This window comes from Erinaceus europaeus, chromosome 1 (assembly GCF_950295315.1).
Source record: "Erinaceus europaeus chromosome 1, mEriEur2.1, whole genome shotgun sequence".
In the NCBI taxonomy this organism is placed as follows: Eukaryota; Metazoa; Chordata; class Mammalia; order Eulipotyphla; family Erinaceidae; genus Erinaceus; species Erinaceus europaeus.
Genome location: NC_080162.1, coordinates 78,898,412 through 78,913,011, shown reverse-complemented (window position 1 = coordinate 78,913,011; position 14,600 = coordinate 78,898,412). Strand labels below are relative to the sequence as shown.

General features: G+C 40.8%; 1 protein-coding gene across 3 annotated transcripts in view; it reads right to left on the bottom strand.

The window, feature by feature from the left end:
• PHF20 (PHD finger protein 20) overlaps window positions 1–14,600 on the bottom strand; it is a 121,369-nt gene that overhangs the window by 15,855 nt on the left and 90,914 nt on the right. For 2 of the 3 annotated variants that reach the window (XM_060189222.1, XM_060189231.1), the window contains exons 10-13: window positions 7,838–8,116; window positions 3,541–3,639; window positions 2,799–2,963; window positions 1,221–1,399 (exon numbers count right to left, since the gene is read on the bottom strand). In XM_060189222.1, the coding sequence (XP_060045205.1) occupies window positions 1,221–1,399; window positions 2,799–2,963; window positions 3,541–3,639; window positions 7,838–8,116 (722 nt within the window). The remainder of the gene's footprint in view (window positions 1–1,220; window positions 1,400–2,798; window positions 2,964–3,540; window positions 3,640–7,837; window positions 8,117–14,600) is intronic. The other variant, XM_060189241.1, reaches the window with a different exon arrangement.

Genomic DNA, 14,600 nt, shown 5'->3' with positions numbered 1-14,600 from the left:
AATAATAACTACAACAATAAAAAAACAGCAAGGTCAACAAAAGGGAATAAATAAAATAAAATAAATATTTAAAAAAAAAAAAAAATTGTTTTAATTCTTAGAAAAAAGCTAATATGGGGGGTCGGGCGGTGGCGCAGTGGGTTAAGCGCATGTGGCGCAAAGCGCAGGGACCGGCGTAAGGATCCCGGTTTGAGCCCCCGGCTCCCCACCTGCAGGGGAGTCGCTTCACAGGTGGTGAAGCAGGTCTGCAGGTGTCTATCTTTCTCTCCCCTTCTCTGTCTTCCCCTCCTCTCTCCATTTCTCTCTGTCCTATCCAACAACGAATTGCGTCAACAAGGGCAATAATAATAACCACAACGAAGCTACAACAAGGGCAACAAAAGGGGGGGAAAAATGGCCTCCAGGAGCAGTGGATTCATGGTGCAGGCACCGAGCCCAGCAATAACCCTGGAGGAGGGGAAAAAAAAGAAAAAAGCTAATATGGATTGGGGGGTAGCATAATGGTTATGCAAAGAAACATTCACACCTGAGGCTCCCAAGTCCCAGGTTCAATCCCCCGCACCACCATAAGCCAGAGCTTAAAAGGGTTCTGGACCAAAGACCTTTATGGGGAGCAGAATGTGGAAGGTCTGGCCTCTGTCCCAGTTCGAGCCCCCAGCTCCCCACCTGTAGGCGAGTTGCTTCACAGGCGGTGAAGCAGGTCTGTAGGTGTCTGTCTTTCTCTCCCCCTCTTGGTCTTTCCCTCCTCTGTCCTATCCAACAACAATGACATCAACAATAACTAAAATAATAATAATAATAAAAACAAGGGCAACAAAAGGGAATAATAAATTTAAAAAATAATAATAAGGAAGAAGTAGACTAAGTGTCAAACTGGTCTCCATTTTTTTTAGGCCACAAAGAAAATTTCCCTTAAAGAGAAGATATGGGTTGATAGGAAAATTAAACTATCACTCTAGAGATTTGGATGCCTGCTTACTATGTGTCCATAGGTATGTGGGACCCTATTACCCCAACACTGAAGTTAAGACTCAAATCTTGTTTTATTCTGTTAATAGGCTGTTTACACCAGCTTGAAATTGTGAGGAAGAACCAAAAGACAAACTTAATAATACTACCTATGTGGGCTATCTGATTTGCTGTTCTTACTGGTCTCAAAGTACGGTCCCACAAAATACCACTATGCTTCTCTAGATCTGTCTCCAAAATTCGCTACCAACCTGAATCATGAAGTCATTTTCTTCTTGGACCTCACAGATGCAACGAACCACTTCAAAATCATAGCGCTCGTCTCCATCGAGCTCTTCATCTGGGTTGGTAGTCACATCGATGTCTTGGCTGTACTCTTCATCACTCCAAAGAAAGCTCTCAGAAGAAGACTCACTCAAATTATCCTCCTCTAAGAGGAAAGCGGGGGAAAAAAATCACTATTTTAAATTAAATTAGTGGGTTTTTTTTAGATTATTTATTTATTAATGAGAAAGAACCAGACATCACTCTGGCACATGAATACCCAGGGATCAAACTGAGGACCTCATGCTTGAGAGTCCAATGCTTTATCCACTGCACCACCTCCTGAGCCACTTTTAAATTATTGTTTACAAAAATTTAAAGCAAGGGCCAGCCAGGTGGTTGCCCACCTGGTTAAGCATACACATTTTCTGAGTGTGCAAGGAACTGGGTTCAAGCCCCTGGTCCCCACCTGCAGGGGAAAAGCTTCACGAGTGGTGAAGCAAGACTGCAGGTGTCTCTGTCTCTTTCCCTCTTTATGTCCCCCTCCCCCATCAATTTCTCACTGTCTCAATCCAATAATGAATAAATTAAAAGATTTTCAAAAATTAAACCCTAGATTGTCAAGAGTAGAAATGATCTTACAGACCCACTCCTCTATGAATTTTCATTTCATCATTTTTCTGAGTGAACCCCAAGATAAATTTAAGATCTCAAGAGTTCACTGAAAAAGGAGCTATATCTCTTCATGAACACAAATCATCATCCCTAACAACTCAATTGTATTCCTCAACTTTGCTGCATCCAGTCAGGACCTAGCTTACAGTCAAATCTATACAAAGAACCACCTTCGACTTTATAAACAATGGCAACTGTGGAAAGAACAGATTACACTGAATTTCATAATCAGAATTAGAATCACTAGGCCTTGAGGCCCAGCCCATTTAAGTACAATTACAGCTAACTTTCACTGAGGACTACTTATTCTTTCTCATTTTTTTAAGATTTTATTTATTTATTAATAAGAAAGGGAAAGAGAGAGAGACAGACAGACAGACAGACATCATTCTGGCAGTCCATGTACTGCTGGGTATTGAACTCGGGTCCTCATGCTTGAGAGTCCAGTGCTTGATCCACTGTGCTACCTCCCAGACCACAGGACTACTTATTGTCTACCAGACTTTAATTACCTTCTACATACTAATTTACTTCTTTTAAACTCATAACCACCTTTTAGATTGCTAGAATACTGACTCAGAATTTTCCTCTGAGCAATCACTTTAGACTCAGGCCACCAATCAGCAAAGGTAGGAGAAAAGAAGATGCACAAGGAGATGAGGGGCAGTTATAGACAACTGGCTTACAGGTAGCTAAAAACATTCAACAAAGACCAAAGTTGAAGATAAGTTTGGGAGGTCCAACTAAAAGCCTTTGTTTTACTTAACTTTTTACTGTAAGAATCTAAGAAATCATACTTGAGAGGATCTACAGAGTAAATTAATAGTATTATCAGAAATTTAATCTTCTCAGACTATATTGTCTGAATGAAGTCAGCAGAGTCACCTTACCAGCAACTTTCCCTTTCCCTTTGTTGCTTCCAGGTTCTGAGCCATGAAGCTGTGGGCTCATATGGACCCCGGTTTTATGTGATGGCCCACACCTGCTGACAGCAAATGTCTTGGGGGGAGAAGGTTCCAGGGAAGTGTCACTAATCTCCTCACTGCCAGGGCAGTCTGGAAAAATATTAGGAAGGAATTAGCAGCCACTGATATTATGAAGGAATACCAGAGTCAATAGCCTCCAACTAAGTGCTTTGCTTTTCAAATAGCTTAAAGATTTTGGGAGGCAATTCAATCACAAGCAGATATAGAGGACAGCTTTAGGGATTAGTATTTCCAACTATCTCCAATAGCCCCAAAACAAAAGCGACTCACCATCACTCTTCTCCCTCTTTTTTAAAGGATTCAAAGATATGTGTTAAAGACTTATTTGTGTAAATACATATAGTATTCATTTACATACCCTCTCATGATGCTTTAACATATATTACACTGTGATGGCATATACTAGCCAGTGCAGCAACAAGAGGGAGGACAAATGCCAGTGGGGTCTGGTAACGGCTGAAATAGGCTCCTTCACTATGGGCCCATGATAAACTTAACTATAAGCTTCAAATAAAAAGGCCTGATAGCCCATACTCATCTAGGTACAGATCAGAGGCCAGAACTGAAGAGAAAACAGCTTCTCCTCCCACCCCCACCCCACCTAGAGTGAAGAAACTCGAGTGGAACACCTCCAGAGAAAAGTTACCAGGTTTGGTTTTCTTTTTCTTTTTCTTTTTCTTCTTTGCCTTCACACGTACAAACTCTTTAAATTTCTTCTCTTTATTTTTTTCCTTGTCTTTTGCAGCTAGAAATAAATATAATTTTTTTTAAAAGATCTATTTATGAAAGAGAACCAGAGCATTATCCTGGTATATGCAATGCTGGGGATTTGACTGAGGACCTCATGCTTGAGAGCTCAGTGCTTTACACACTGTCAATTCCCAAGCCACTAAATATAAACTTAAATATTATCCTCCGAATATTACATTTTCTATACTGGGGTATGTGTTCTTACATAACAGTTTGTAGAATTTAATGATCAATTTAGTTGAACTCTAATGTATTCAATGTGAAAAACTAAAACAGGGTGGTAAAACCAAATTCCCATCCTGGAAACAGGGTCCATAAATCTCTCTATACTATACACTTCTTGAGTAATTTGCCTTTGTGTATTTGAGAGACCAGACCATCACTCTACCATTTTATGTGAACCAGGGACCAAATATAGGGCCTAACACATGTGTTCTACCAGTGAGTCATCTCCCAACCCATAATAATCTTTTTTTTTTTAACCAGAGCATTACTTGGTGTTTCATGGAATTGAACCTGTGACCAAGGAGGCATGAATCTTTTTGCATAACCATTATGCTATCTCTTCCACTCAACAATCTTTTTTTTATTATTATTACTATGTTTAGTTATTGGATACAGAGAGAAATTGAGAGAGGGAGGGGGAGGTAGAGAGACAGAAACAGAAGCGACACTTGCAACACTGCTTCACCACTCACAAAGCTTTCCCCTTGCAGGTGAGAACTGGAGGCTTGAACATGGGTCCTTGTGGATTCTAACATGTGTGTTCAACCAGGTTCAACACCACCTGGCCCCTCCCAAGAATCTATTTTTAACAAGTTAACCAGTGACTGCCAGGCAGGTAAGCTGGCCATTGCTCCAGGAGAGACTTAGATTAGGTGCCATATGCAGTGAGGGGTAGAGTCTTACTGACAAGTCCCTCAAGTTATAGAAAACAAACCTGACTCAGAAGTAAACTCATATTCACTCAATGACCAAGAGATAAAAACTCACCTAAAGTGGTCCGGGAAGTAGCACAGTGGATTAAAGCATCGGACTCTCAAGTATGAGGTCCTAAATTCAATCCCTGGCAGCACATGTACCAGTGTAATGCCTGGTTCTTTCTCCTCCTATGTTTCTCATTAATAAATAAATAAAATCTTAAAAAACAAAACAAAACTCAACCTAAAATAATATAGAACAGGGGCCAGGTGGTTGCGCACCTGGTTGAGCGCACGTTACAATCCGCAAGGACCCAGGTTCTAACTCCCAGCCCCCACCTACAGGGGGGAAAGCTTTGCAAGTGGTGAAGCAGGGCTTCAAGTGTCTCTCTGTCTCTCTCCCTCTCTGTCTTCCCCTACCCTCTCAATTTCTGACTGTCTCTATCCAATAAATAAAGATCATTTAAAAAAAACTATTAGAAAATATATATATATATATATATATAGATGGGGGCCAGGTGATAGCACAGCGATTAAGCGCACATGAACCCTGGTTCAAGCCCCCGGCTCCCTACCTGCAGGGGGTGTCACTTCACACGCAGTGAAGCAGGTCTGCAGGTGTCTGTCTCTTCCCCTGTATTCCCCTCCTCTCTTGATTTCTCTCGGTCCTATCCAACAACAATGACATTAATAACATGGTGCAAGCACCAAGCCCCAGAAATAACTCGAGGCAAAAAAAAAAAAAAAAACATATATATATATATATATATATATATATATATATATATATATATATATATAATGACCATGCAAAAGTCAGCAGATCTGTTCAGTTATACACTTTAACATCCTTAAAGAGTCAGCATTTGGCCCTAAATGAAACAAACACTGGCCAGGAAAAAAAAAACACTCTAGCATGAAATTAAACCTGTCCTTTCTTCTTAGTTCCAGGAATTTTTACAATTTAGAAAATCAAACAGAATGAGGGTTAGAGGTTTGTTGTTTTTCGTTTGTTTTTTTTCTTTTTATTAGTGATTTAATACTGATTTAAAAAATTATGAGATAATAAGGGTATAATTCTACACCGTTCCCACCACCAGAGTTCTGTGTCTCCATTCCTTCTGTTGGAAACTGTAGCAGTCTTCCCAAGGTTGTCATCTTCCTCCTCTTCTTGCTCTTACTCCAGAGTATCTGTTGTACTATTTATTAATGGTGCTATTCCCCTGGCCCTTTTTTTTTTAATTATCTTTATTTAGTTATTGTATAGACAGCCAGAAATTGAGGGGGGAGAGGGGTGATAAAGAGGGAGAGAGACAGAGACACCTACAGCACTGCTTTACCACTCGCAAAGTTTTCCCCCCTGCAGGTGAGGACCAGGGGCTTGAACCTGGATCCATGAGCACCATAATATGTGCACTCAACCAAGTGCACCTCCCCCGCCCTCTTTTTACATTTTATTTATTTCCTTACTTATGTATGTATATGAGAAAGTAAACTAGAGCAAAACTCTAACATATTGGATGCCAGGGTTCTAACTCAGGACCTTGTGCTTGAGAGTCTAACACTGCATAAACTCCCAAGTAACTCCTCTATTTACATTTTAAAATGTAGCTACTCATTCCCATGACAACCTATGGAAAATGCAGGACATGACAAAGAAACCACATAGACACATTATATTTCTACAGAATCACTGAGGACTGACCTCTCACAGGGTCAAGAAGTCACCTCAGGCTGTATTGCCCTGTTCCACAGTCCCTAAAAACTGATTTTGAACTTCTTTAGGACATTTAAGTCCCAAGAGTTTCACATACCATTTAATATCTATGCACTTTAATTGCCATCAGGGTTATTGCAGGGACTGGGTGCCTACAAGACAAACCCACCTCTCCTGGTGACTCCCCAACCCCAACCCTAACCCCCTCCACTTTTTATTTTTCCTTTCTTTTGTTCATAGAGATAGAAATTAAGAAGAAAGGAGAGGGAGGAAGGGTGGGAGGAGGAAAATAGGGAGAGAGATACCTACAGCACTGCTTCACCATAAATGAAGCTGGCCCCCTGCAGGTAGGAACCATGGGCTTGAACCCAGATCCTTGCACATTGTAATTTGTGCACTCTACATAGTATAACACCACACAGCCTCAATATCTATGTACATTAATGGAAAATCTAAAAGGAATATTATAATTTTGAGGAAAAAAATTCTAAAGTTACAGCTAGGAAGTTTGTAGAAATTATTGGAAAGTTAAAGGTTTTTCTGATATTCCCCCAAATCATTTAATTTTTTAGTTTCTGTAAGTTTGGGATAAAACCTCCCGCAAGTTTTCTGTAATAAAACATGAAAATGAGATGTCATGGTAATCCTTACTACTCCATTGTAGGTTCTGTGTAATATCAATAGCTGCTAGGAATTACCTAGAGTTGCAATTAAAATTAAGAGGGGAGTCGGGCGGTAGCGCAGCGGGCTAAGAGCACATGGCGCAAAGCGCAAAGACCAGCTTAAGGACCCCGGTTCGAGCCCCCAGCTACCCACCTGAAGTGGGGATCACTTCACAGGCCATGAAGCAGGTCTGCAGGTGTCTGTCTTTCTCTACCCCTGTCTTCCCCTCCTCTCTCCATTTCTCTCTGTCCTATCCAACAACGACGACAACAATAACTACAACTAGGGCAACAAAAGGGAATAGACAAATAAATATTTAAAAAAAAATTTCCAAGAAAGATGACAGAGGATGTAGTGGGGCCCGTATTGTTATATGGAAAACTGGGAAATGTTATGCATGTACAAACTATTGTATTTACTGTTGAATGTAACACGTTAATTCCCCAATAAAGAAATTAAAAAAAATTAAAAGAGGCTCAAATTTGGATACCATAGGAAAATGACATACCACCTTTCAGTTCTTTTGTTCACCTAGGGTATAGGTTTTGGAGCTAAAATAATGGCATCTATGCTGATCTGAGCATGAATTTTCCTACTGGTTTCTGAAGGAGTTCCCTTTGCTTGACAGTCCCTACTTCACCCTAGGACTACAAAGGTCTTCAGAAACTAAGTGACTTTTCCAAGGTAACTTGAGTAGAAAGCAGCTGAGGTAAGAATGAATAAGGGCCCTTCAAAAGGGCCAGACTGTGGCCAACTTGCTATCTGCAACCTTTTGGGATTAGACTAGACCAGACTAACCCATCCTAATGTCTGTTCTCTTGTGTCAGGAATGTGTTGTGACCTGAGCTTAAGAGATATCCATTATTAAAATACAAGATAGAAAAAATACTTACTTGGGGAACTGGCAGAGACACGTTTCCTGGTCAGGCCCTCCTGTATGGCCTTGTTTGAAGCTGAAGAGCCCCTTGTCTGGACATGCCTCTTTGCTGGGCTCTCTTCTGGCTCCAGTGATTTCTCCATCCCATGGAAATATTTCATGTGATAGTGTAACAGTTTTGCTTTGCGGAAAAATTTCAAACAATCCACAACTTTGCACCTAAATTTGTGATCTAGGTCTACAGTTAGTGCCTTAGATGTCACAAATTCATCTGCTTTCTTCAAATTATTTGTAACTGTTGGGAAAAAAAAAAATCTCTCATGTTTATGTGTTTATCCTAGTTATACAGTCATATACTTACACATGGCAAAAGAAAGTTAGAGTAGCATGTAGCCAGGATACATCAATCAGATTGCCATTACGAATCCCTCATTATCATAAATATTGATTGGAGAAAGTAGACACAAAGCCAGGATAAACAGCATTTAGTTATAATTCATCTTTTGAAAGAAAAGATCAGAAAAAATTTTTAAAGAACATTTTTTTATTATTTTATTTATTTATTCCCTTTTGTTGCCCTTTGTTGTCTTATTGTTCTAGTTGTTGTTGTTGGATAGGAGAGAGAGAAATGGAGACAGAAGGGGAAGACAGAGAGGGGGGAAGAAAGACACCTACAGACCTGCTTCACCACTTGTGAAGTGACTCCCATGCAGGTGGAAAGCCAGGGGCTTGAACCGTGATCCTTACGCAGGTCCTTGCGCTTTGCGCCACGTGCACTTAATCCACTGCGCTATCACCCAACTCTCAAGAACATTTTTTAAAGAGTTCATTTCTTTATTAATGAGAAAGATAGGAGGAGAGAAAGAACCAGTACACGTGCTCTGGTACAACTTGGGGCCTCATGTTTGAGAATCCAATGCCTTATCTACTGCACCACCTCCCTGACAACAAATCAGCAATATTTTAATATTTTTCTTTTTAAGATAGGTGAGGAGAGCGCCACAGCAAAACTTCATTCAATTCAGTGGAGGCCAGGCTTGAACCTGGATCGCACATGTGGCAAAGCAGTGAATTATACAAGTGAGCTATTTCACCAGCCCAAGCAGCCATGCTTTAAGTATTCAGTTTCAAACTTTGGGGAAGAACAAGGGAAAATATCAAGCACTACTACTTATAAATTAAACCAGAATCAAACTCACTGTGTAAGTACCAAACTCCAGAGATAACCCAGGGCAGGGGTGGGGGGTAGGAGTACAATTAACTGAAAGGCGCTAGAAGGTGGAAATCAATAGACATGAGAAAAACTTGAAGATTTTGGTGGATTCAATTATTGAAGTCAAAAAAAACAAAAAAGCTTAAATTCTTCCCCCCAAAAAGCACAAACAGGTGTTAGTCCCTCATGCACTAATAGTAAAAATTCATCATTAGGGATTTATGTGTATTAGAAATTTAACTTTATCCTCACCTACTTTCTATTTCACTTCCCTCAATCACTCTAAGTCTAACCGTGTCAGATAAAGTAAGGACTGCAAAAGCTGGATAAAAGCAAGAAACCAGCAGACTTTAATGATGGCACTTTTGGTCACTACCAGGCCACACCATCATCCAGGGCCCTAGTCAGGGAATCCTGGAGTTTCCACATAGATATGATGGGCCTAGACCTCTAACAGATCCCTATCTCCACCGTCGCTGGTCATCTCCATCAGGAACAGCATCATAAACCCCCGTGGGCCTTTACAGGATATTGCTCTCAGTGTCGAATAGTGGTAGAGACTGCCCCACTTTCCGAAGGGAGGCTGTGTCAACAAACTCTGCCACAGTCAAGGTAGACTGGTCCTGAAATGAGTGCACTGTACAATGTTCTTAGCTATTACCATGGAATGAGAGCTCAGACTGACAAGGATGCAGAGATTACACAGGCTCCTGTGCTAAATATGAATAGAAATGGGCCCTAGGTCAGACTGATAGTACAGTTAGTAGTATTTATATACTTTTCCCATATTTGTGAGTTTCTCTCTGCCCTGATCCAGCTTTAGAGTCTTATCCTCAACTATGACACCATCTTCCTAGAGAAAATTACTTAGCCCAGCTGCATGTTAGCTGTCAGGCTCAGGCAAAAATATAGATTGAATCAACCAATCTGGTTTTCGTTTTGTTAACCAACCACTACTAAGCTCTAACTTATGGTGATGCTGAGGATAAACCTGGGAGCCTCAGGCATGAGTTTGCACAACAATCATGCTATCTCTACAGCCTAATCAATCTGTTCTTGATGGGATCAATTCTTCCTAATGTAACTACACATTTCCTAGTAGGCTCTGTTGAACCTTTGGTAAATACGATTAATTTCTCAAGTACCATCCCATAATCAAGAGGATAAAACCACTTACTTGCAAAGGGCTATAGATAATATATGTAATTTATACACACACACAAAAAGTCCATTTCAAATATAAACCACATCTTTGTGAAATACTTATTTTTTTAAATCTTTTTTAATTTCTTTTTTTATCAGAGCACTGATCAATTCTGGCCTTTGGTGGTACGGGAGAGATTGAACCTGGGACTTCCGAACCTAAGGCATCAGAGTATCTTTGCATTATGCTACCTACCCCCACCCGTGAAATAATTATTTATAGAATGTTGCCAGAAACAGTTATTATAATTATCAGCCAAAGTGAAATATGCTTTCATCTAGTCATCTTATTCTCTGGTTAGAGGACACATTTTATAATCACTCAATATCTAATGCCTTCCAAAATCATGAAATTCAAAACCACCCAAAAGACTGTTACTATAACCATTCAATGGAATTATCCTCTCCCCACCTCTGCCCCCTTCCTACCAGAGCACTATACAGCTCTGGCTTATGGTGTACAGGGAGATTGAACCTGTGACCCTATATCCATCATGCTATCTCCCCTACCAGTATCACTCTCATTTTTAAGGCCACCTTATTTTTATTAATGGAGCCAAAGATTTAATTTTATCTTATTTCACATGAAATACATAGAATTTCACGGGGGGGGGGGGGCGACAATGACACCTTGGTTAAGCACAGATATCACCATGTGCAGGGATCAGAGTTCGAGTCCCTGCTCTGTAACATGCAGGAGGACACTTCATGAGCAGTGAAGCAGGTCTGTAGGTGTCTTTCTCTCTCCCCTCCCCTGTCAATTTCTCTCTGTCCTGTCAAATAAAAATAAAGTAGAAAGGAGGGGGAAAAAAAAAAAAAAGCTCACCAGGAGCCAAGGATTTGTAGTTCTAGCACCAAGCACTAGCAATAACCCTGGTGGCAATAAAAAATAATTAACTGTGGTCCGGAGGTGGCACAGTGGATAAAGCAGGACTCTCAAGCATGAGGTTCTGAGTTCAATCCCCGTCAGCACATGTACCAGAGTGACGTCTGGTTCTTTCTCTCTCTCCTCCTATCTTTATAATAAATAAATAATGTGATGTTAACAATAACTATCCATAGTCTTCTTGAACCCTAAGACAGCAGGAACCTCACATTTCCATTATAGGGCCTAAACTTCCCCCATTCCTGGCACCCTAGGGTAGGGACCACTTTCCCGTATGCTTCTCCCAATTCTCATCAAATAATATTGCATCCACTGATCGCAACCTAATCAACACAATGAGTGCCACCACAGCATGCTTCACTTCAGACTGTGTCCAGAGACTTCAGGTGTGGAATGACAACCCTTCAGCTTCATCACTCGGGTGAGACCTTTCCTGTCATAGTATTCTCTAATTACATCCCAGGTGGTTCACTTCCTAACAAAGTCCCAAAACCTAGATATAGACCAGGTTCCAGGAGATAAGAGCATATGTCCATACGTATCCATAAAACAGGGCAAATATATACCTGAAAGCAGTAGTACACTAGAGTTTGCAGTGAGTACCCCCCAACACTTTATCTCCACTATTCCATCCTTTGGGTCCATGATTCTTCAACAATTTGTTTGGCTTTGTATGTTAACTCTCTTTTCAGCCACCAGGTTCCAGATGCCATCAGGATGCCGGCCAGGCTTCCCTGGACTGAAGACCCCACCAATGTGCCCTGGAGCTTCGCTTCCCCAGAGACCCACCCTACTAGGGAAAGAGAGAGGCAGACAGGGAGTATGGATTGACCAGTCAATGCCCATGGTCAGAGGGGAAGCAATTACAGAAGCCAGACCTTCCACCTTCTGTAACCCACAACGACCCTGGGTCCATACTCCCAGAGGGATAGAGAATGGGAAAGCTAGTTGGGAGGGGACGGGATATAGAAGATTGGGTGGCGGGAATTGTGTGGAGTTGTACCCCCATCCCACGATTTTGTTAATGTCTCCTTTCTTAAATAAAAAAAAGAAAAAAAGAAAATCTTTTAAAATAATAATAATAATAAACTAATTAATTAATTAATTAAATTTCACATGTGAAAGAGACATACTAGAACACTACTCTGGTACACGCAGCACTGGGAATTGAACTGGGAGCCTCGGGCACACAAGTTCTTGTGCTCTATCAGCTTATATATATCCCTGAACACAAGCTTTTACTTATACGGTACTAGGTGGTATCAAGTTTGGCCTACCACAACCCTAAACATTACATATATGTTTTTTGTTTTGTTTTTTTTATATTTATTTATTTTCCCTTTTGTTGCCCTTGTTTTTCATTGGTGTTGTATTTATTGTTGTTGTTATTGATACTGTCGTTGTTAGATAGGACAGTGAGAAATAGAGAGAGGAGGGGAAGACAGAGGGGGAGAGAAAGATCCCTGCAGACCTGCTTCACCTAAGCCTGTGAAGCAACTCCCCTGCAGGTAGGGAGCCGGGGCTGGAACTGGGATCCTTATGCTGGTTCCTGCGCTTTGCGCCACATGGGCTTAATCTGCTGCGCCACTGCCTGACTTCCTGTTTTACTTTGTACCAGAGGACTACTCAGCTCTGGCTTATGGTGGTGTGGGGGGTTGAATCTGGGACTTTGGAGCCTCAAGTCTGAGAGTCTCTTTGCATAACAGTTAATGCTATCTACCCTCATGCCCCATATGTTCTAAAATATGAAATGGAATCACAAAGTTCATTCATCTAGCAAGGCATACATGTGACCCACAGGCAATGAAGCAGGTCTGCAGGTGCCTCTCTTTCTCTCCCCGTCTTCCCCTCCTCTCTCCATTTCCCTCTGTCTTATCCAACAAAGAATAACATCAACAACAACAATAATAACCACAACAAGGCTACAACAACAGGAACAACAAAAAGGGGGGGGGGGGGGAATGGCCTTCGGGAACAGTGGATTCATGGTGCAGGCACTGAGCCCCAGCAATAACCCTGGAGGCAAAAAAATATATATTTAAATCTATATTCTACTCATATGCATAAAAGATATAAAGGGGACACCAGAAGGACAAAAATCTTATATCAGTTACCTGTGAAGAAGGGAACTGACAAAGAAAGCAAAAGTTAAAGACTCCCAGGGGGTCAGGCGGTAGCAGAGTGGGTTAAGCACTCATAGCACAAAGCACAAGGACCAGTGTAAGGATCCCAGTTCCAGCTCCCAGCTCCCCACCCTCAGGGGAGTCACTGCACAAGTGGTGAAGTAGGTCTGCAGGTGTCTTTCACTCCCTGTCTTCCCCTCCTTTTTTTTTTTTTTAGAGCTTCCATATTCTATCTGTAGATCACAAGAGCAATGAACGTAACTCAGATCTTGGTCTCTAAATTCAAATACAATTTTCTAAATAAATCAGGGTTTACTGGAGATATGGATGAATCCAGGGCTAGGTAAGTACAAGATGAGCTTGAAACATCTGATTTTAACAGAAAGTGAGGAAATACTAAAAAAAATTAATAAGAAATCAGTTTGAAAAGCTCTCATTGGAGGGTGTGGGGTCAAAGGAACCCTCCTGCACTGCTGGTGAGAATGTCAATTGGTCCAACCTCTGTGGAGAACAGTCTGGAGAACTCTCAGAAGGCTAGAAATGGACCTACCCCACGACCCTGCAATTCCTCTCCTGGGGATAGATCCTAAGGAACTCAACACATCCATCCAAAAAGATCTGTGTACACATATGTTCTTGGCAGCACAATTTGTAATAGCCAAAACCTGGAAGCAACCCAGGTGTCCAACAACAGATGAGTGGCTGAGCAAGTGGTGGTATATATACACAATGGAATACTACTCAGCTGTAAAAAATGGTGACTTCACCGTTTTCAGCCGATCTTGGATGGACCTTGAAAAAAAATCATGTTGAGTGAAATAAGTCAGAAACAGAAGGATGAATATGGGATGATCTCACTCTCAGGCCGAAGTTGAAAAACAAGATTAGAAAAGAAAATACAAGTAGAACCTGAAATGGAATTGGTGTATTGCACCAAAGTAAAAGACTCTGGGGTAGGTGGGTGGGTGGGGAGAATATAGGTCTATAAAAGATGATGAATGACATAGTGGGGGTTGTATTGTTAAATGGGAAACTGGGGAATGTTATGCATGTACAAACTATTGTATTTACTGTTGAATGTAAAACATTAATTCCCCAATAGAGAAATAAATTAAAAAAAAAAAAAGAAAAATCAATGAATAAATCATTCTGAAATTTAACCCCCCCCCCAAAAAAAAAGAAAAGCTCTCGTTGGTCAAATATGGGATAGCATGGCAATTAAAATAACAATGGGAACATTTCTTTTTTAAAATTTTATTTATTTATTCCCTTTTGTTGCCCTTGTTTTATTGTTGTAGTTATTATTGTTGTTGTAGTTGTTGGATAGGACAGAGAGAAATGGAGAGAGGTGGGG